The sequence below is a fragment of the Platalea leucorodia genome (genome assembly GCF_965183815.1).
Source record: "Platalea leucorodia genome assembly, chromosome: 4".
Taxonomy (NCBI): Eukaryota; Metazoa; Chordata; class Aves; order Pelecaniformes; family Threskiornithidae; genus Platalea; species Platalea leucorodia.
The window spans coordinates 24,801,215-24,825,321 of NC_138826.1; the positions used below are offsets into that span (position 1 = coordinate 24,801,215).

The 24,107-nt window shown below is 37.3% G+C and overlaps 1 protein-coding gene across 4 annotated transcripts in view; it reads left to right on the forward strand.

Moving 5' to 3' along the window:
• Positions 1–24,107, forward strand: part of ADK (adenosine kinase) — a 304,356-nt gene that overhangs the window by 33,640 nt on the left and 246,609 nt on the right. For 3 of the 4 annotated variants that reach the window (XM_082311360.1, XM_082311362.1, XM_082311361.1), the window contains one exon: positions 3,224–3,277. In XM_082311360.1, the coding sequence (XP_082167486.1) occupies positions 3,224–3,277 (54 nt within the window). Of the gene's footprint in view, positions 1–877; positions 917–3,223; positions 3,278–24,107 lie in introns of those variants that run through there. The other variant, XM_082311363.1, reaches the window with a different exon arrangement.

Genomic DNA, 24,107 nt, shown 5'->3' on the forward strand with positions numbered 1-24,107 from the left:
GGGTGCTTTATTTGTCCATCTTCACGACTGTGTGCAGCTGCCATTTTGAAGGAGGTGTCTGGAACATTGGCTACTCTTACAGTAGATTAAATGTCTGTGAAGGACATATCAAAGTGTTTAAATGTGGCATTTTTGAAATGTACTACAGTTTGTTTTGACACTTAACTACGATCTTTCTGTAGACACTTGCATATTTTTATTCTTAGGTCCCTTTTTTGGAATAGGATCTTGAGCAGTGAATAGACTATTAACATTTTAAAACTGTATCACAGTTTGGTACTGGATAGTTGAAAAGAATCATTACTTAATGTGCTAGGATGTGTTGAACTTTGACAGGGCAGAAAATAGAAAAAAAGGAAGTTGTAGTCCCTTCAGTTCCTTTGTCCACTTGCATAGCGTATTTGCTTCTCTTCTACTTACTAGTTTAATACCAGGTATGTAAATGTGTAATACATGTACAGTATGTTGTTCTGGTTGCTTAGATGGTTTTAAATGTCCTTATTTTAAATTCTTCAACTGCATATCTTTAGCTTCAATTTTGCATTTAGTATCCTTGGCTCCTAGAATGTTTTTTAGAGAAATTCTCCCAAATCTAACCATCATCAGTTAGGAAAAGGCAACTGGTGCTTATCAATCTTGCTTACGAAACACATGTTGGGAAATATTATGTAAGCTGTTCACTGTGCTAGTTGCACATTTAAGTTTATTAAATACTTCAGCAGCTGTGTGTGAAATATAATATGCATCCTGTCTTAATGCATAAAGTACTAATAAAAGTTTGAACTCTACAGGCATGTCCCTTTGTAGAAAATTTTCTTTGACAAGTTGCTATCAAAGCAACTTTAGGGGTCAAGGAAGAATACTTGAAAAATGCCATTTTCATGGTGAAAGAAGGGGGTGTTGGTGAAAAATATAGGTAAGCTAAGGTTCACCAGAGGAACCATTCTGCAAACCTCAGGGGTAGCAACTGTGTCCCTCCTGCACCCCTCTGTGGTATGTCAGTAACATACCCGAGGCGAAAAGTGCACATCTGTTAAACAGCATTTCCATTATGTTACATGGTTTCTGTTGTAGCTGACTTACTAGTCTGAGTAAGTAGTGAACAGTTTTATTTGTTTTTTTTTTGTCTAAATAACTGTGGGGGTTAAATTGTGGCGGTTTGTTTGTTTGTTTTTAAAGTGAAGGAACAAGGAATCTGGAAGCTTTAAAAAGCTCAAGTATAGATATTATTTCTATATCCTCAGCAGATAAAATTGTATTCTGTTCCAGCTGAAGTAGTCTGATTTCTGGTCAGAGGAAAAGCATGCAGTGTTATTTTTAGTGAGGAATGGTTGTGACTTTATGTGGGTGTATTTTCTGTAATGGGCAAAATTATCTCCATTTGCAAAATGGATTGCATATTAGCCAAGGGTATATCTGTCTATGACAGGCAGATCCTTTCAACAAATGGGCTGATTTCATTTTAAGTAAGATTGCAAGTTGCATAAGAAGAGTTATTTTCCTTTGACTTCCGAAAGATGTTCCTTTTAGAATTTCCTGGTAGCTCTTTGCTTTTTCTCTGATATGTATTTGCTATCAATAAAAAGCTTAATAAGACATGACAAATAGAGATATCAGGGAGGTGTAGCAGCGTTATGGAGAGACTGGTATTGGGCTAGACCCTTCTTCATTAAGAAAAAAGAGCCTGATACTGTTCACTACAGAAAACATAGATTTGGAAGTAAATGTAAGATCACAACAGTTAAAATTTGTGGCTAAAAGACTGATAGGATGGTAAACTATAAAGAAGACTAGGCAATTAAACCAAGTGACCTGAATCTGTTATTGAACAGTGTGTTACAGTATAGTCTGCTTGCTGTAAGAGTCAGAGGCAAACCCTGCATTTGGAAGGAGAATGTGGATGGACCCCACTGTATCTTGATTAGAAGTGACTCCATGAAGGATTTAGCAGCAAAGTGGATAAACGGGTGCAAGTCAGTGTGATACTATGGCAAATAACCTAAGGCAGTCTCTGCATATGTAAACAAGAAAAATGGGTCAGTCAGTCGGTGTCTTGTATGTTTGAATGCAGCACTAGTGAGCTTGAGAATGTGTCTGGGGTTGATGCTTGCATTTTAAATGGATGCTGAAAAAAACAAGTTTCAGAGAGTGTCATCAGAAAATGCTGTAAGGAACGGAGAACATATATTTTATCTGTTTATTTGACACAAAAATAAATTTGCAGGATAGCTTGATTGTAGTTGGTTGGTGACCAGAGTCTTTCCTCAGGAGAGGTAATTTATGGTTCAGCAGTTGACTGAAGCAGGGAAGAAAAACAGAGGGCAAAGGGACAGTGGGAACCTTCTGCAGCGTGAGCAGTTAGCTGTTTGCAGAATTATCAAATGGACACTTGACTTTTAGCTGCCTACATTGTGTATGACTGTATTACAAACCAATGAACCAAAAAAAGAAATCACAACCAAAAAACCAAACCCCACAGAAAACCATAGCATGAGATTTGTGGAGTATTTTGAGATGGCAAAAGATTTTGCTCTGGGGCACAACAAAAGTGAGGTCACTTCTTAAAGGTTTTTCCAGTGTAAGTGACAGTGCAGCCTGCAGCATGACTAGTAGTAGCCTGTGCTGGGGGAGACTGGGTTCCTTTTTCCCCTCTGATTCAGATAGTGTAGGTAACCTATTCTGTTAAATTACCTATTAGGTTGAGCTAGCAAAGAAAATTTCTTTCTCTCAAGCTCTCACTTTCATCAGAGGTTGCCTGTATGGTCTGCAGCAATTTTCCTAAATAGCCTGTTGTTAAAGTATATGTTTTCTATAGAATGTTTTTGGTGTTGATTATAATAGTTTTATTTGGTACAGGGGGAAATACTACAGTCAGTTTTAGTATTCACATTGTCTGTATTTCTCACTGCCATGTTTTGTCAGATCCAAATTATAAGATCAATGTACAGTTTGTGGTATGAAGTGCAATGATTTTGGATATATAGCAAGCCAAAGTATCTGATATAGTGTGAAGCTGTGGTATAAAGCAAAATTTTTGTGTGATGTTTACTTTAATAAACATGTAATACATTTTTTAGAAAACTTTGCTGCTGTCTTTGTAATACCTGACGTACCAGAATTAACAAATATTACATAGTTTAATAATTTGCCAGTTTGAAACTAAAAAACCTACATTTTATGGCTATATTCTCAAAGGAGTAACTGCTTTGTGTTTTTTTCCAAGGTATGGGCTGAAGCCAAATGACCAAATTTTGGCAGAGGAGAAGCACAAAGAACTGTAAGCTCTTTTATGGTGATATACGTGCATGTTATATGTGTTTACTTTTCTGTGTACATACATATCTTACTATTAAATTCCTGAAGGAGAAATTTTGTGTTTGCATAAATAGCTTCAGTATTGCCTACTGTAAATTACACAACTTGCCTGAAAACTAATTGTTTCAAAAAAAGATTTAAAAAAATATTTACATTAATTTGTTTTAAAAATTCTTTTCTTAACTGCAGTTGGTATACATGCAATTTAAATGTCTCAGTGTTCATCCTAGTTGATGTTTTATGTATGACAGTGGTTACACCAACAGCTACTGCCTGTCTGCAGTACGTCTGTGTGTAAGTGAAATGTTTGTTTGTATCTGGCAGAAATGAAAAGGAAGATTTCTTTTTTTTTTTTTTTTTTTTTCCCACCCCAGGTTCAGTGTTGACCCATTATTTTAATTTGCCTACTTGTGTGATATCGTGGCCATTCCCACCTTCGCGAATTCTCATCAACACAGTTGGGCTGTGGTGTGGAACGTAGCTAAGAGTCACCAGTGCCCTGTCAGTTATATTGAAATTTTGCCTGTTTTGGCTGATCTGATTTGTAGCCTAAAACCTCTTGTTCCTGGGGAAAAAATATGATCCACTGTTGAATGGATCATTCTTTGCCTTGCAGGAGAAGTAGCCATAGGAAGCTTAATCAAACGTTGCAATAACAGCATCTTCAATTATTTTGCTGCTTCATTAAAGATGTACCCAAACCAAAGAAGCTTGAAGTTCACATTTATTCTAGTTTTAGATAGTCTCCCATGTTCAGGCAAAATAACCTTTATTTTTTATTTTGGTACACTATGTACTAAAATACAAAAGCTCTGCATTTGAGCTGAAAGCAAATAATGGGTACTGTGCATAAGCATGTGTGTATACATTTGGAAAATGCAAAGTAAAAAGGTAGGTATTGTCTGCATATTATCTAGATATGGGGGAGAGGGATTCTGAGTTTGTATGCCTGGTTTTGAAACTTTCAATTTTACTTTTTTTTTTTTCTCCCGAATTATGGTAGCTTTTAAAACAGATACCGAGGTTCTCCAAGTTACTGACTTTTGAACTGTATACATATTTTGAAAGTGCAGGGGACTTACCAGAGCTTGGTATGCTTTCTGTGGTGACTGATTAGTTCCATCAAGAGTTACTATATTAAATGGGAGAAAAGTACTCACTAAATAAAAGATGGCAATATTGGAACATTCCTGCTCACTTGTATGTGTAAGCATGCAGGTTACATAAAAGCAATACTATAATACTTTTTATTTCAGAATTTAGGTTAAAAATTCTCTTATTCTTAAAGCTCTTCATTACGTCTCTTTTATTACTGTTGTTTTTAATTCCTGCACGTTAATACCACTGGCTGAAAAGCTATACTCAGTGCATGAACTTCAGTTTTCTTCTTGCGTCATTCACTCACTGTTCTCCATGAGCTGCTTGAAAAACGTTCTATATGAATGTCCTCTTTGCCATCCCTCAAATCTGTATTATGTAACTGCCTTTTTTTTTTTTTTTTGAAGATAGTTGGTATGAAAGACTGTAGAAAATGCTTCACTTGTCAGCCCTTAAATAATTTTATTCGGTGTCATCTCCATGATGACTAGTGGAATATTTATATAAAAGTTGTATTTCCAAATAAGATACAGATTTTTAGGATTACTTTCACATTTCTTCCTTTCAGGACAGAGATAGTGGGGAATTTGGTCCCTTCTGTGTGCACCTGCATGCTTAGATATGAAAAAAAGGTGTTTTTCTTTTTTCTATTTTAAACTTCTAGCTCTTGCACATACTTGTCTGTTTCTATTATTATACTAGCATAATTTTGCATTATTTCATAGTACCCCAAAAGACTTCAGCAGTTTATCCATGTGAGAGGAGGTGACTGTTTCAGATGAATTAAGATCTATAGCTGTCAGGTTTTTCCATGTTAAAAGTTTGGATATTTCTCAGTAAGGTCATAGATTTCAAACAGTAAAAATGTATTCTTGTAATGAAGACTTAATTCCTTTGAAAAAGAATTATTTGCTAAAAGCTTTAGTGATTGAATTACTAGCCAAATAAAATTTCTGTGTTCTTTCAGAGGATGGAAAAAGACATTTAACTTACACTTGTACATCATGGTAATGTACCTGTGACATTAAAACTGCTTGAGCTCCAGGCAAAGACAGGCAACAGCAGTTTTCTTTGATCGGTAGATAAGATTGGCTTTATGTAGAACACTCTCCCTAAAGACAGAGTACTTGTGGACAGGATAAGTATGATTAACCCATTGAAAGTGTTAGACCATTTTAAAAGGTATAAACTAGAAGTATTGAAAGTACTAGCATGTTGAAGGGTTAAACACAAGTTAAATGACATACAGGTCTGTATTTTGGACAGTACAAGTCGTACTGTGTACACAAGCTTTATTTGCACAATAGATATTGATTAAACTGAACCTTTTGATGTCAAGTTTTTCATTTGAAGTAGTTTCAATGTACTAAAATCCTGTTTGAGCTTTTTATTTTAATTCTGTCGCATATTACTTAATTGTGTATTGGTTACTGATAGGTTTACAGCATAGTCGCTTCTTAAATGGAGTGTTGAACTCCTTTAAATAAAGAAAACTCAGTAAAACTAAAGTTTTACATGCATCAGCTGCAACAGAAACCTGTCTTTGGTTTTTCATTGTTATCACTACAGTAGCTCCTGAGATGATTTATATGCTGTTGGTTATAATGAAAGAGTTTGAACATGCTTTTGCCATTGACCTTGGCATACTGAATGTCACCGGATACTTGACCGGGGAAAAACTCTCATAGGTCAGTGTCACGTTGTTTCAGGACAGACCTTTGGAACTTTTCTAATATGCTGTGTGCTCTTCTTCTTGAACCATGTTAACTGTATGGTTCAGAACAGATTAAACAGTGTTGAACCTCAGAGCACTTTCAGTCCTTCAAGCTAAATTCTCTGATTTAAGTTACAGATGAGTTGTTAGATACTTAACTACCGTTTTCTGATATTTAGATAGACTTTCATATTTAAAAGAAATGCCGATTGTAGGGAATGGTGCAAGACAACTTACCACTAGAGTAATTGTCACTGATTTGATTATAAACTTATTCTTAGTGTCAGTGCCCTTATAACTAAGGTGTTCTCCTGAACCTGTCCTTATGTTTTTAAGTCAAATACAAAGTTAGACTCCGTATTCTTGTTCAGTGCTGAAATCCCCCTGCTTAAAATACTTTCTCTTCCAGCCTTTGAAATGTCTGCAGCTTTTATATTGACTTACCTAGTAAAGAAGACTTCTTTTAGCATTCTTCATCTAATAGCACCAAGATGATTTTTCTGACTGTCAGATGTCCTTCAGTTTCTTAGAGATCACTTCTATGTAGCTGTTCTTCATAAATTATAAATTTTACTCAGTAATGAGTGCCTTATCTCCAAAAGTAATTGGGCCAGCTACACCCTGACTTGGCTTGGTCCTGTTGTCCTTGAATCTTAGTTATCTAGAGAGATAAGTACAGCCACTAAGAGAGACTGGAGTTGGTTTACAGGCATGGCATTGTGCTTAACTTCTATTTTAAGAGCTAGGGTATGAAAGATCACTTTTTTTTTTTTTGTACTTTCAATTCACTTGGACTGTTGCAGCCTTTTAAAATTGTGTCTTTTCATTTGTATATACTTTTTGGTCTTAAAGGAGTTCGTTAGCACTGAAGTTGTAAGTTGATGCATGAATACATTCTTTCCAGAATTCAGCTGCAAATATCTGCCCCCCTGCCCCAATCAACTCCTGAATGCACACAGGGTGGAGGTCACTGTCCTGCAGCTCAGCCAGGGAGTGGAATGCATGGAGGCTCCTTAGCCTGCTTCCATGTAAAATTAGCAGATTAGTTCAAACCATCTTAACTGATGATCAAGCCAAGCATGCCAATGTTGCAGTGAATCAAATGAGCAATCATATTTGTTTTCACTGGCAGGTTTGTTATTTTGCAGTGAGAATAACAAAGATGAGGGAACAGTAGTATCTTCAGTGGTATCTTCAGTGGCGATGATAGTGCCCCTGTACTCGGCACTGGTGAGGCCGCACCTCGAGTACTGTGTTCAGTTTTGGGCCCCTCACTACAAGAAGGACATCGAGGTGCTGGAGCGTGTCCAGAGGAGGGCAACAAAGTTGGTGAAGGGTCTAGAGCACAAGTCGTGTGAGGAGCGGATGTGGGAACTGGGGCTGTTTAGCCTGGAGAAGAGGATGGTGAGGGGTGACCTTATTGCTCTCTACAACTACCTGAAAGGAGGTTGTAGTGAGGTGGGGGGCGGTCTCTTCTCCCAAGTAACGAGTGATAGACCGAGAGGAAACGGCCTCAAGCTGTGCCAGGGGAGGTTTAGGTTAGATATTGGGAAAAACTTCTTCACCGAAAGGGTGGTCAAGCATTGGAACAGGCTGCCCAGGGAAGTGGTTGAGTCTCCATCCGTGGAGGTATTTAAAGAACGGATAGATGTGGTGCTTGAAGACATGGTATAGATGGACTTGGCAGTGCTAGGTTAACGGTTGGACTTGATGATCTTAAGGGTCTTTTCCAACCTTGACGATTCTATGATTCTATGATTCAGTTGCACAGGTGTTTTACAAGGTAAGCAAGTTTGTGGTGGAAGAGATGTCCTGGAGGTGTTTCCCACCTCCCCCAACCCAACTAATCCCCAGTAACTTTGAGGAGAGGAAAAAAAGAATTCCATCCTGCAAGACTGCTGGAGAAACTTGGACATAATAATATTAGTGAGGCCTTAATTTGCATGTTTTTTCCCCCTTCTGAGAACAATAAATAAATATAAACTCAGAGCAAAATAGAAATACTTCTCCTCGTCATTTCTATAGTCCTTTTACAAGAGTTGCTCCTATTTTTAATTTTCAGAATTGGACTGAATGACTGTAGCTGAAGGTCATATTAACCATGTATAGACTTGTGTATCTATAGACTGGCATGCATGTGTTGTTGCCTAGGCTGATATTTTTTTTTACTAGGTTCCACATCAAAAGTTTTTGAGGAGAATAAATTTAAGGTAGCTGCAGCAAGCGATGGGGTGTGATCTAAGTTGTCTTGATATTAAAGTAGAAACACTTAATTTGTTTACCCAATGCCCAATACAGAGTCCATTTTCACTGTGTAGAGCAGTGTTGGCAGAGGTGTTGGGGTTTTTTAGTAATATTCTCTTTTTACTAAAACATTGGCTGTATCAACATCTTGGTAGCTTGACTAGCTTCTATGAATAGGTGACTAAAATATATTCATTGTGAGTCTTAAAAGCATTGTTTGGAGTTTAGTGGTACCGCTGAGTCTGTAAGCAATGCTTCAGGACGCTTGTTTTAATACAGCTTTGACTGCTGGTTGTACAATTTCATAAACTGTTTTGTTTAAGCAGTTTTGGCCATGATGGAACACTCAATTTTTTTGGAAGTTAGTTGAAGGAACAAGTAGGAAATGTGGCAGCTATTTTGTGCCCCACAGCCACCTCTGCTTTCATAATGTATCTTTTTACAGAGTTAAAGGCCATAAAGTGAGAAAGAAGATAAATATAAGCTTCCTTTCTCTTCAGTCAGCAGTTTGATGTGTTGCAGTCAGAAGGGAGGGTAGATATGTTGCTCTGCTGCAAGTTTGCCGAGAGGAATTTATTGAGGTATTTCATTCTTAGCTGCATACTTGCTATACGAATACTTTTTCATAGTGAAACTCAACACGGGGGAGGAGAGAGAGAGAGACTCTTAAGCTTGAGAATGGCTATTTGAGTGACTGATACAGTTTTCATTTACCTGTAACATCTGGAGTTTTTTTATGTGTGTTCTGGTTTTGCTTAGCCAAGATGTATACAAGTGAGTATGTATACAAGTGAGTATTGGAAGGGTGAATCTTGGAGACATAGGAGGGCTGTTTGGGGATTACAGAGGGCCTGTGTGATGCTTGGAAAGAGTAGAGTGATGTGAAGTAGGGGTTTAGAAGTAGTCTGGGTATGTTAGAAAGCTAGAGGATGTGAAAGGGATTTGAACCTGTTCATGGGAATGTTGTAGTGGAGTTTCCTTGTATTTGGGAGGGTTACCATGTGTAAATCACTATCATAACACTTAAGTACAAAAGCTAGGGGACTGGACCCCAAACCCATTAACCATACAAACATGCCTCATTGATGGTTCAACATGCAGTGAGAGAGGCATAAATGCTGGTGACATAAAGGGGTGCAACTGTCTGTCTAATGCTGGTTGGAGAAACCAAGCTGCAGTATTTTGTGCCACTAGAGGGTGCAGCTTATCTTCGATAACATTTTCAAAAATCCTTCCGTATACATTGCTTTTAGGATTCTGTGTCCTGTTGGTGTGTAGTCTCTCTAAAATACCTTTGGTTTTTATTCACCTTGTCCCCCCCAAAACCTAAAAAAGAGGGTAGAAAGCTGTTTTGAGGGGAAGAGATGCTAAAATATCACAAATACTAAGCTTTAAATCTTTTGTCGGCCTACTCAACATATGCCGACAACATAGATGATTTGTATGGTTGGAGTAATGCATGAACCTGCCACAGATGCCTGTCAAAGCTGTTGACTTACTTTATATAATATATCTCACTTGTAATTACATTTGAGTGGATTAGTATATAAAATGAAATGTGATTTGCCAATGAAGTAATGTGGAAAACTGTTAGGGCAATAACAAGGTGCCCAGCTCTGTGAAAAAGCTTACCAGCTCTCGTCTTTACACAACTTTATTTTAGATTTCCTCCTCATTTTTTTTTTAGATCAAGCTATCATACTGACCTGTTTCCTGGTGTAGAGGTTTGTATGAAAATGTCAATAAAAACATCTACTGTGGAACCGATATTCATTTTTACAACATCTAATAGTTTTAGAATTGCTACAAGTTGAAACTCCTAAACTACTGTTTTTAATGAATAAATAGTAATTTTGAATGATCAGTCTCTTAAGTTGCCACCTTGTCCCGAAGCAAATATAACCTCTCTTGTATATTGACACAGATTGCTCTATGATGTGTAATCAAGCACCTCTTTAAGTAAACTTTCATTAAATGCTTGGGAATTCTGTGGAGTAAGAATCTGGATGATGTGCTGTGGACATTTGAAAAACATGTAAATGTAATGAAAGAGATTGATGATTGGGAAGAACTCTCTGATGATCTGGAATGCATTTTGTTAATCCTGTTCTTTGGGTTGTTGGCTCCCTCTGTAGAAATTACATTAAATTGCAGTTTGATTTCTCTAGAATTGTTTTATCACTTCTGTGGTATATATAAAGGCTTGACTAACATGTAGAAAAAGAATGATTTATGGTTAGCTACAAAACTTCCATTACAGATTCTTCCCTCTATTTTTCCCTTCAGTTCTCTGCCTGCCTGCCCCCCACCCAATTCTTTTGAATGCAGCACCAATGCAAATTAGTGTTACATAAATAATCTCGTTAGTTCTTGGTAACAGACAATCCTGCATAAAATTTGCAAAAAATAAGAATCTAAATTATAGCAGGAATGCTTTTGCCTTCTTTGATGGAGGCAGTCTTTACATCTGCTTAAATTTAAAATGAAAAATTGCAGGTTTTAATTATATTGTATAATTTAATTTTGCATCCTGCAATCGATAATACGAAATAAGTAATCTGCGGGTTACTTATAGAGGGTGGTAAACATATTGGATCAATATTTTTAAATTGTGCTCATGTATCAATACAGTATTGTAATTAAACCTTCTGCCTCTGTTTACGTTATTTTGTGTGTATAGTATATTAAAGCAAAACTTAGCTACGTAGCTTTATAGGCTCTTTTAGAATATTCTTTAATTTCCAAGGGCTACTTAACAGTAGTGTTGATTCATTCTTATGACACAGTGGTTATTTGATATAAAATAGATGAAAACTCCTGATAATATCTATGGTTGGCCGATAAGAACAAGGCTTATGTTCCTCTGGGGAACTTGGTTTTATAGCCTGAGCTGCTTGTCTGAGACTGTAGTGTGATACAACACTTCCATGGTAGTGGGGAGGAGGAGAGCTGGAGGGGAAAGAAGGATGGATGTGAAATCCAGTGGAGAATCCAAAATATTTTTTGTGTGTGTCATATGAGAAGCCAAAACCAAGAGGTCTAAAAACAACTGCTAGAGGATTGAAACTTAATTTGCTTAAATCAAGTTATGGAAGTTCCTAGTGTCAGGTTTATTGTCCCTTTGTAGCCTTGCTCTTATGTGACTTAATCTCATATACAGATTTTTCTTCTCTTGCCTTCAAGAAATGTTTTTCAAGTACCTGTGTCATCTACTTTGATTATCACTACCCTATCATAAGTGGTGCAGCAGAGATATCAAAAGATTCTCCAAGGGAAAGATGTTTTGGAATATTGCAAACTGTAATTCCAGCTCAAATTTGAGAGCTTTCAGGAGCTCTCACAGTACTGGTTATTGAGTTAAATTGGTCTTTCATAACCATTTCTTGCACTCTGAAAATTTATGCAGGAATAGATGGATTGACATCAACCTGCCTGGCTCTTCGAAGTAGCGAGCTAATGAGATGAGTTACTCTATTGCTCTTTCTGATAGTTGTTACTGTTGCTTAGTATGTACTGTACATACTTTGTTTAAAGCAAGGAAATACATTTTTGCTTTTGCTGCCCATTCCTGAAATCACCCTCAAGCACAGACTGAGCAGGTAGCCCACAGCACTAAATTGAATCCCTGGCCTTAGAAAGTTCAAGTTTTTCTGAACTCCTGTAAAGGGTTTCAGCTTGCCACTCACAGAGTGTTCATAGCAAAGGCTTCCCAAACAGCACAAAATAGTTGCATCCTCTTGTGCCCCTGGGCTTCATGTTTCAATAAATGCAGTTTGGGCAGTCAGTGAGGCGTGATTGTCCAGAAGAAGGAATCTTTTCCCTCACCACTTCTCTTGACACTTTTTACAACAAATTCAAAAATGGTGTGAAAAATGGTGTTAACTGTATTTTGCCTTGACTCCAGGTATGCACAAAGTGCGATGCCAATACGGTAGTGACGTGACTGTGTGCAACCACTGACATATTTAAAGACTGAACTTTGAATATGCAGACTAATTTTTCCGTAGTGCTGCATATATCTGTCACTGATTTCTTTCAGATAGAGAATGGGGTGCATACTTACAATAAGATGCAATCTTAAGCTGCAGAGCACGCAAAATCTACTGGGGTGACTATTTCTTAGTTAAGATAGCTGGAAGGTTTCTGCGTCTTCATTGCACAGAAGTACACAATTTAGAATTGGACAAAATCTGTCTTTAGAGTGTTAGTTTTTGTGTCATGTGATGTAGCACTAAACTTGAGATTTTTCTAAAATTTAGAAATGACTGATCGTTTCACTAACTTGGAAGATATACTGTCTGTCTTAGTCCCTCTTAGAAAGAAGGTAAATAAAGGTATTGCTGTAGGATGGTTTTGAGCTGTCAGAGTAATTAATTTATGCAGCTCTCGCAGTCTGTCTTGCAGCTGAAGTATTCTGAGAGATAGAATGAGAGTTTAACTTAACATGGGATTTTTATGCCATTCTTTTACTGTACTTCTTTACATGTTGTATTTTGCTCAGTGTCCTCTGGAGACAGCACTAGATGCAGGAAAAAAATTAATACCTGCCTGAGCATTTTAAGAAATTACATTAATTTCATTTATTTCATAAATGTAGTGTGTGTGGAGCAGAATCTTCAGACAATCTTCTCTTGGCAGATCCTTTTTAAATTCTGGTTTTGTTCAGATTTTAGTGATATACACAGCAAAGCTGTTGAAATTGTGGCAATGTTTGAAAGCTCCAGAAAAGGGATATGTGGTCAGTACTGGTTTTGCCACGAGACGGTGCTTTATGTAGTAACTAGCTTTATGGCAATTAATTGAAGACTACAGTAAAATGTTTAAAGCTTTTAACCACTTTAAAGTACTTGGCAGTGCACTGTTGTCTTTTTGTTTAAATACTTATAACCTTAAGATGAGGAGGCTTACTACTTTCATAGAGACTATTTCAAAACAATGAAAATAAGAAATGTATGTTTTGTTGCACATCACGTGCATGCGCGGTTTGAGCTTGAGAAAAGATGCACGTGAGTACAGCAAGCAAATTGTGTGGGTTGTTTTTTTTTGTAACGCAGACCACAAATATATTTGGTATTCAGATTACTATGTTAACACATGATGTTATAATAGACAAAATAATAGACAGAATAATAGTTTATTTCTTCTCTAAACTCAGTTTTGTTTTGTGTTTTTTCTCTTGTTTTGTTACTGGCATTATGTTGTTGAGGTGATGTGCCTTAAAATCATTTACACATTGCTGGTATGATTATCTAAAAGCTGGCCAATGCAAAAGAAAGTAAAAATATTCATAATTTAGTTTATACTAATTTTTTTGATAGTCCTAAGAGTAGATGGAGAATTTAAGCTTTCAGTATTTTTGCATTTTAATGAAAAAATCTACTGTAACAGAAGATATGCTATTACTGAATTTTAAAATGAAGACATCTTTCGTTTGATTTTTTGAATAGCTTCAAGCTTTTGTGAACTCTTAGAATTTTAAAAATAGAACTTGTTGCTTGATGGCACCTGTGTGTGCATTTTCTGTTTAAATGTGTAATTTAATTTATTGTTTCTTCATAATTCTGTAAGAGACGTAGCAGGATATAATGCCACTGTTTTTCCTAAATAATCAGGTAATGAGCTGTATTGTGGTGTAGTCCTGTTGTTCTCAGACGTTTGTGGGCTTTTCAGTGAATAACATGGTATATATTTTTCCCATGCTGGGACTTAAGTTTTCTCATTTAAAATCTCTTTCAGTGAGACTGTTTAGAACTGAATTGCCAGGGAAATTCAACTGATATCCTGCTTGTTACACTATTGTAAAAAAGGCTTGATCACATCAGATATTCCTTTTCCAAAGCTGCTAATGTGACATCACTCTCTTCACTAATTTAGCTTTAAAAGTATCCTCCTTTACAGATGTGAGCACCCCAAATAAAAAATATAATAAGCTGTATAGTTTATCAGCAACTGAAAGAATAGATAAGTCTCCGTTGTCCATTCAGTCTTTTCTGGGTTAAGCTTAACCCCGAGAGTACCAATTAGTGCTCAGTATAGTGGATTCTGCTATTTTAAAGGAGGTGATCATCTCTCAGAGCAGATTAAATGGCTTGTGTGAAAATAATTTAGTAGCTGTCCATTAATTGCCTTTCCTTTCATAGAACTTTAGAAAGACATCTCAAGAGATCATTTAGTTTCATTCCCCTAATCCAGCTAGAGATGCATCTTTGTCATTCCTGGCAGATATTTGTCTAGCCGCCTCCTCTAAAGGTCTTTAGAAATAGTAAGATGTCATGTGGAGACAGTGCAACCTTACTACATAATCTGTATTGGTGTACCACTTCATTCCAACTGAAAAGTTCCCCCTCCCCACACTAAATCTTGATTTTAATCCATTCTGAATACAGTTCAGTTCTATTAGCTGTCCTATTCTCCACTGACACAGAGAACAGGTTATTCCCTTCCTCTTGTTTTTCTTTTTATGTTCAAGTCTGTCCTTTTCTCCTCATCTATAGACTGGAGAATGCAGGATACGTCTCTTCCTGCAGCTCATATGATCTCAACTTCTTTCCAACTTCACTGCTTTCCTCTGGCCTCCCTCCAGTTGTTTTAGGCACCTCGTGAAGTGTGTTGCCAAAAATGGGGTGCAATCTTCCAGCTGTGGCTTTGCCATATGTAGTGTGGAATTCCTAAGGCATCAAGTTAAAACACATTAAATTCAAAGCTGACAGAGTGCAGTATTCTGAGAAGCAGTATTGGAATCGTAAATATTTATCTTTAAATTTAAATTTTCTTGTCACTTTGGTGATGCTGGTTGGTATGCCTCAGAACTAAAAATTAGTTTGTTATTAACATTCAGATTAGTTAAGAAACAAGACTAATGAAAAAAGCTTAAAATTTACAGCATCTATTACTTCATATGTTTAGGATTTAGTTTAAGTTCAAGAGTAACTGTACTACTAATTAACCCCTATTCAAACATGATTGACTTCTTTTTTCCTTTTTTTTTTTTTTTTTTTTCCTGGCCCCCGAGTGAATGAATTCAGGAAGAGAAAGCAGATACTTTAAACAATACAGATAATTGACTCTCAGAAGTCCTCTGGATACACTACATAAACCAACAACAAAACAGTGTTGCATGTTTAATTCCCGGAAATGTTTCTTTGTGACTCACATTTCTAATGCGGCTTCAGAGAATTGAAAATCACTGGCTTGGAATGGCTGCTAGTTTGTGGTGCTGTTGAGAGTGGATCGTTCTTTGTCTCCTGGTAAACAGGAGACCATGAGTTGAAGGCAGTTTGTCATCATTTTCAAATTGGAGTGATCAAAGGTGTATATAATTTATTTATGAAGAACAGTTCTTTGTACTTCCGAGGCAGGTTTTATGGATGAGCCTTGCTGTTGCAAAAAATCATGGTACAAAATTTGGCAGTTCTGTTTCGTTACAGAAGTTTCCCTTTGCATCAAATCTGCTCTAAGAGCATGAAGTGGCAGAGGGCTTGCAGGATGAAATACAGAACTAATGCCTGTAAGCCAACTAAACAGTGGAGAAAGAACAGTGAAGAGGGAGTTGGATAGATTACAGAATGCATAGGAGAGGGATGGGAAAAAATGGTTCTAAACTGGGGAGCCAGAACAGCGCAGTATTGGCAGGAGAATGTGCGTATATATCTGCTAAGGTAAGGTTCTGTGCACCTATGCACCCCTATACGCAAAAGCATAGAGCAGGCAGAGTAGCCTGTTGTGTGAGGAAAATATTGAGACTTAAGCCATTTCATTAGTGTAATGGAAGAGATCACTTGAAGTTGGCTGTCTGATTTAACTGGGACATCTAGAAGCCCCTGCTTAGCAGTGTAAGTATATATGTCCGCTATGGATATGTGGTTTTTACATTTGCAGGGAGGTAAGTTTGTGTTTTAGTGTAAAGCTGATTTGCTTTTTTACTGATCATGAATAGCCTTGAAGACTTGCCAGGAAATATCTCGTCTTCTGATCTACATACTTACATAGCTCAGTAATCATTGTATATGGGTGTCTCAGACATTTAAATTGATTTGTTCTTGAAGCTTTCTGTTAGATAAGATTGTAATTTTATGGATTTGTGGCCAAAGCAAACAGGGAATGTAGCTGGCTCCAAATTGCATGGGAAACTTACTGCAAATTCAGAAGCTGCGTGCCTTAACCACCAAGCCATCTGCTTATTCTGAAGGGGGTCTCCTGCCCTAATACCGTACTGACTGTATGATCAGATGACCTTGCTTTACAAGCAGTGGAAACAGCAACTGACACAGACTGCAGCTTCTGTCCCCAAACCAGTGATCACAGATGGAGTGCAGCTGCTGCAAGGGATTCAGTGGTACCTTCTGGTCACATGAGTCAGCTGGTGCAGTTGCAGCTGCAGCTGCCAGTGTCTCTGCTGAGCAGCTGAAACCAATACACATTATTCAGGCTGGTGCAGGAGCTGTGGGAGGTGATGCAGATAAACTCTCTGTGCCAGTTAAGCATCTTAAGCACCCTGCCCCCAGTGCATGTGGCCTGGCCTTGTCTCTTTAACTGATATAGCTGGCTCTGATTGTGAGGGGAGTAACAATACAGACAATGAGAATATAAGGGTATTCATTCATTCAAGTTATTAATTTCTAATATCTGTATAAACGAAACTGAATGCACACACACATTCTCCTGTCCTGCTTGTCCTAGATTTAGGTCAGCAGGATGTGTGCAGGTCTTCTATTGCCCTATCAAAGATAGGAAGATAGAATTACAGTCTTCCACTGTATTGGAAAAAATATTTTTAGAAATTCAATATTAGTGCAAAAATGTCTTGAGTGCTTTAAGTTGAAAGTGAATATTTAAACAAGATATGCAACTACAGTAGTTAACACTGTGCTTTTAAACTGTAGTGACAAGTTTTCTTGCAGGTTTAGTGAAAGCTGAGGTGGGCTACTCTAATTTGCTTCTTAACTCACTTTTCTAAAGTAGGTGATCTCTTCAGCTAACATTTCTAGCATTCAGCAACAGTGAAACATGTCTGTATGCAACAGTGAATAAGCCTGCCATTCCCTTCTGTTGGCACAGTCCTGCACAGATCCCAGCAGCAGCTATGGGAATGTTTTGAAACAGCAGCTTTCTTAAAACCTCCCAGTGTGTGAACATCCCACTTCACAACGAAGAGACAATCATGCCATCATAGTTGTCCAAATACATGTGTTAGTGGTTGACATAATGTATGGAAGTGTTTCCGAAGTTGGAAAGATGTGCCTGTGTCAAGGGTTGGACACTGAGCTGTTAAACTGTGTGGCTGTTTATTTATTGTCTCTACTCTGAGAAAAAACACCCTGCAATTGTCTTTCAAACCAGTTCTTTCTTTCTTTATTCCTGTCATATTGGTTATTGCAGATGGCAAGTACTGTACAACAGCCTTTTTTTCCCCGTATTTTCTTTCGTGATTTCTTTTGTCTCTGCAACAGGTGCTTACTGGGAGTAGACGTCACCATTCTGGTACCTGAAAATATAAAATGTTCTATTTTCTGAGGAAATAAGTCATCAACCAAATGAATAGAACGGAGAAACTTAACTAAATATAAATTTAAAAAAAAACAAAACAAAAACAAAACACCCCCCCCCCCCCCAAACCAAAACAAAAAAAAACCCCAAACAAGAGGGAGGAATGAGCAGGCCTAAAATACACAGAGAACAGTTTTGTGTTGGTTTTTTTGTTTGTTTGGTTTTTTTTTTTTTTTTTTTGAGGGGGAGTGTGTTTTGTTTTGGTTTATTTTTTAAGTATATACTGAGAAGACACTGAATAATTTTCTACCTAAAACGCAATAAGAAGCTGCCTAGTTCAGGAAAAAAGCATTTTCAGCCTTCAGTGAATATATTGGTAGGATTTCATCATTGGAATAAACTTGCATTACAGATCTTGTGAATACTATAAGTTGCAGAATCTTATATTTGATACTTGAAGTTCAGTGTTGTTTTTGCACAATTATTTGTATGTGCAGTTGCTCTTTTCATACTCTTTGCTAGTACTGCATTTCCCACCAAGATCCCTATATTCTTGGGATGCTGGCTGCTCAAAAAACTGTGATTAGAAGTGGAAATATCCTACTTAGCTGTTTTACAGTTGCTCCAGCAGGATCACAAAAGTGATGAATAAAGGGAAGATATTGCCACTGGGTGGTGCTATTGTTATGTTATTTAACTTGCATTCTGTGATAATGTGGATGGCATGAAATCTCCACCCCTGTTCTCCTCAAAGATTTTGTTAAGATCTGCTGCAAGAAAATCCTATGTATACAGGTTACAGTACCGATGGGAAAATAGGCATCCTTAACCTGTACCTTGACAAAGGTTGGGCAAGGGTAATTCTGTCTGGTGTGATATGTATTTGAGCTTTGCAGGTGAATGTTTAATACAAGTTTGGATGTGCGCCTGCTGCTTGGTAATACAGTTGTTTTTTATAGAAGGTGATGTTCTTGAGGAATGGGATACATTTGAGCCAATCAGCTCTGTGAAATCTGCATATTCATAATACATCTAATTATCCAGAAAGAGATGCTGAGTTACTGAAATTGTCACTTTGAACGGTTTCCTAACAAGGGGACTGTCTTTTAAAACTGCAGGGGTTACATAGTTAGCTACCTATTACATTACAAAAAAAAAAAAGTTTTGACTGTTTTATGCAAATATACTGCATTACCTCTTATAAATGAGAAGGTAAATCAGCTTTTGAAAGCTCTTCATGTTTTTTGAGGGGGGAGAAAATGAATTCTTCTTATAAATTTGCATTTCAAGAAGTAAATAACTCCTTGAAAAGGTGCACCTTCTTTTAAAGATTGCGGTGTGGTAAGCTAGAGATTTGAGAGTTAAAATGGCTTTAGAAATTTTGAAATTCATCTTTGAATAAGCTAGGAAAATTGGAGTGCGTTTCCAATTGTTCATATAAGCTGGTTTAAAAATGATATTTTTTTTTTTTGTGCTTGCTCTCTCTCCCTCTTCCATTTTCTTTCACATATTTCGGTCTGTCCGGAGCAATTGGAATAAATTTTTTTTAAGAAGCCTGGGAGAGGAGAGGAAGGAAAAAAAATATCCACAGAACCTAAGAAAACTATTGCTGCTGTCAGTTCTGACTTCAGAAGAAATTATGAGATTTGGCAAGACACCGTCTTGTGTATTTGTAGCCTATCTCTTTTACCAAGTGAGCTATCCTCTATCTGTCTTCTAACAGTTCTTAAGCTCAGTGGGCAATATCGTAACCATATTTGACAGGGCAGCAAAAATGTGTAGGATAATAAGTTACTTGAGGTTTTGAGCAAGTTAGTGGCTTGATAAAGAAGAGAGTCCCATGGGGGGAAAGGTGGGTAGAACTCAGACATTATTTGCTCCCAGCAGCACCATGCCTAGTTGGCTGGAAGGGCCTATGGGTACTACCCAGTCAACAACGATGCAGGGAACCCCAAATCAGCAGGTTCTCCCTTTTCACCAGCCAAACAGCTGGGTTGGAGGAGGTGGGAGAAGTTGAAGGTGAGAGGGTACTTCAGGAACATGACAGAGAAGTAAGGCTATTGGGGTAGAAACCATAGAATATGCTTTCTTAAGAAACCAGACTTCATTATTTCTCTGATCAAGAAGCAGTTTTACATTCAGCAGGTATATCTTTCTAGAGGCTACTTGTTGGATATGCTCATTACTTATTGAAATCAGAAGCTGTTTGCTTGCTCCATCTGTACCTGGAAGACCTTAGTTTGTTTATGCGATATATGCTACATCTGTCATGGAGTTCTAACTTTCATTTTATTACTTGTACTTTCTAAGATAAAAGTAGCTATCCTTTTTCCTTTTTTTATGTTTTTTTTATTATTATTTCTTTTAGTTATCAGACAACCTGTTCCAAAGACTTTGTTCTAACAGGCATAGATTTCAGTCTGCTGCTTTTGGTGCAGTTATTTCATAAGCTTAATATTAATTTTTCTCCTTTCTGTCTCAACCCATTATCTCTTTTACTGTGTTTATTTTACTTGTTGTTGTAGCTGTTGGCTCTATCTCACACAGACATTGTTGATGGTGACTTAAACTTCTGAGATAACAATAAGTATATACTCATCCAAAGCAATGCTATGTATTCCAAAGCTTGAGTTTTCTGAGAAGGCAATTCTCTTCCTAGAGGTCTGCTCAGGAACCGGGCTTGGGATGAGGCAGAAAGAAGTTAGACCGTGAGGAGCTGGCCTGAAGGGCAGAGAAACTACTTCTGAGAGAAGTCTTGGAAACTATTCAGAGGCTTAGGGAGATCCTTGGTGCCAGGTGGGGAGCAAGAGAAGGTGCAGGAAATCCCTGCTGGAAACTGAAGTGTGGCAGTTTGACAGGAAGTTGGCCAGCATACTTTGGAGCTTGGTGTGAGCATTTTTACAACAGTGATAAGTGGTATTGATCTTATACTTGAAGTGTCTGTTGGGCTGAAGGCTATGGGACAGGCTATCTATGTATAGATATATTGTGGGTGGTAGAAGTTGAAAAGAAATCCAAAGTATTAGGCTAAGTATATTGAAGGCATAATCTAAAAAGTTTAGATTTAGTTTGTTATTACTCAGTTCCCTGCATGGCAGCTGGTAGAAATGTTTAAGTATTTTTAACAGAGTATGTAACTCTTCCCACTTGATACAAGTGAATGGATAGCTAAAGATACTGTTACATTTTTCAAATTTCTCTCAAGTTTCTTAAAACCCCTTGGCATTCAAAAAGACCTAAAATGCTTAAAAGTAAGTAAAATAAAGATCTCAACTAATGTTAATCTTACTGCATATAAAGGCACAGCAATGTAAACTGGATAACTCCTCCTAGTGCAATATACTTTTATTTCTTCATCTTTTGAATACCTGAAGGTCTGTTTCAGAAATTAAAAATGGAAAAAACCCAAAAACCTTTGCATTCTTCTTTGTGTCCATCTCCCTGGGACAAACTGACATAATCTACAAGATCAAATACCTGCAGGACCTCCTGTTCTTGTAATTGAAGGTGGGAAGCCTTCTGTGGAGTGCTTATTGGACAGTGTCATGTCTGTGTGTTATTAATGAAATTTGATTAATATATTTTATGATTTCTTTGACAATACTTTGTTTTACATCTTTTTGTAGGGTCACTGTAAAAGAATCTGCCACTGTAACGGTGTGGGGGGGAGCTGATGTTATGTATCTCTGTAGATTTTTTTCAAATTCTTCATGTTATATGATAGAACCAAAAATGAATTGTCCAGACAAAAAAGTTTTAGTAATTGGAATGAAATTTATGAATCACTGTAGCTAGGTACGTGGTTCCAGATACACATCAGTTTTTCAGTTGTTTTTTTTTTTCATGATTATCAGGTCTGCATGTGAAAGAGTGATTACATTCTATTATGTGACTGCTGCTATGCCCTCCGGCTTCTGTATGAAATAGCTGAGCAGAATTATCACTTATTTGAAGGAGTATAAAATCCTAGATACATTCCCACATGGAAGACTCATGTTCAGTGTGTCATAGGTCTGTCTCACTTAAATTCTTATTACTAGAGATTCATTTTCTCACTGTAATGAGGTAACACATCACAAACTCATGTTTTAGTCAGTGTGATTGTGAATATAGATAGGGTGTTCAACAATCAAGATGCAGTAGTAGCATATGTCTTTTTTTAAAATTTATAATGTACATTAGTTGTGATAGATTTTATAAAAAGGATATTGTTTCAGAGCATCCAGCTTCATTTGGTAAATAAAGAGAATTCTTTAAAGATACCATCTGCTCAGGCCTCATGTTTTTGGGTCCAGTATCTTAGTGTAGATTCATGAGTCTTCTCTGATAATTAGAAGTTCCTTCTCCAACTTCTTTGCAGTTTTCAATTTATTTTAACCTTTCTTTCCCAACTATCAATTTTTTTCCTTGATCATTCCTTTATGTAAAAGCAGTTAGAATTCAGGATTAAGCATTAGTGCCTCATGCTACCTCTTTGCTCTCCCTTGTGTCTTGGGATACTATTCAAACTCTCTATCTTGTAAGAGTGAGAATCCTTAGTAGGTGCATTTTAAGGAGAGGGAGAACTGTGGCCTTTTATACTGCTCCTCTGGTATCTTTTTTTAATATATCCTAGATTTTTCTTCATCTATTCTCCATGTCACAGTTGAGTTAAATCTGTAAGCTGGCTTTCACTTGTTACCCTGTTGTTCCACTCTTTCTGAAAGAAGGGGTGCTGGAGTTGTCCCATTTCAGTCATGCTACGACTGGCTCCTGTCTGTGGGAGCTCTGCCTTTCACTGTGAGGAGAGACATGCACAAGTAGAAGAGTGTGAAAACCTTGGAGTTCTGCCAGAAACAGCTTGCCTCATATGCCATCCTCTTCTTCTGGTGTAAAAACTTCAGAGTTAGAGATGTTGTCCCAGACTTGACAACAGCCTACAAGTGTCTTGTTAGGGAGAAAATGCAGAGTGTTGGAGCGTGTTTTTTAGTATGAAAGAGAAGCAAACCAAGATTAAACCAATGTGGGAGCTTAAGACATGCAAACTGATCTAAAATGAAGCATGCTGAAATTGTCAAGCTGGTTGGATGAAGGAATGAAAATCCTGCAAGTGGTATCTTGACGATTATGAAACAAATTATTTTTCCTTGTTAAGTCCTTAATAAACTGGGGCAGGGGAAAGCATATGCAGATGTTAAATTTTGCATTAAACCCCCAAAGCCGCAATGAGAGGGAACACAGTATGTAAATTTCTCATATTACATCATGACTTGTCTCTGAATACTTGGCGTTATTTAAAACAACTTTGTTGAACTGGGTGAACTTTGATCCTAATGAAGAACATTTGATCATATTAAGTGCAGACTTCAAACTGGTGTTTATCTTGAAGAAATGCTTGCAAGTAACTTATGTATATCTAAACAATCTAAAATTACTATTTTTATGTATTGTATGTTGATATGCAAATTTCTGTTAGCCCAAAGAGTCTATTTGCTGCTTTCCAAATTGTGCTTGGTGTTTCAGTTTCTCAGCAGAAAGAAACATTTGTTTTATGGACTTTCTTTTTCTTTCTGCTCTTTCATCATGCAGACGTAGGTTTGGAATAAGGCTGTATAGGCTTGCCCTTAAAGGATGCAAAGTGCTGTTAGCATAACCCTTTCTGGTGCTGGTAGGGTGGCAAGTCATTTTCTCCAAGTAACATACCTTGGGGGCAGTCCCTGCTATAGCCTTATCTCCTCTGTGTACTTTGCAGTGGAAAGGTGAGGTTTTGCCTATGTTTTTGGGAGAAGAGAGTAAGTATCGTGGTCGTCTGAGGTATAATGCTACAACAGTTGGTTACTGCAGCTCTGGAAATCATCCCTGTTCATGTAAATGCCACTTTTTTGGTTTAAGTAGACTGTAGGTTATCTAAGCCAGTCAGCGTTAATACGTAAATGAAGGGTGCTTAATTAAACTGACTCATTGGATTTACATACAGGAATAATAGTTGGGAAGATGGATGTTATATGTAACCTTGCTGTGTTTTTAGGAAATTAGCCTTTGAGGAAAAGACCCTTACCTAATCTGGATGCTGTCTGGGCAGATTAAACTAATGTGTTCCATAGATGCATTTATGTTAGTGTCTAGTTTAGACTTCCTCTACCTTTGGATTGAATCTTCCAGCTTTCCCTACTTACTGCACTTGGCTTCCCGCTGTAGAGTGAACTCCAAGCACATAAACTGAAATCTTTTTGGGCAAAACAAAGAGACCATGCTCCAGGAGCATACCTTA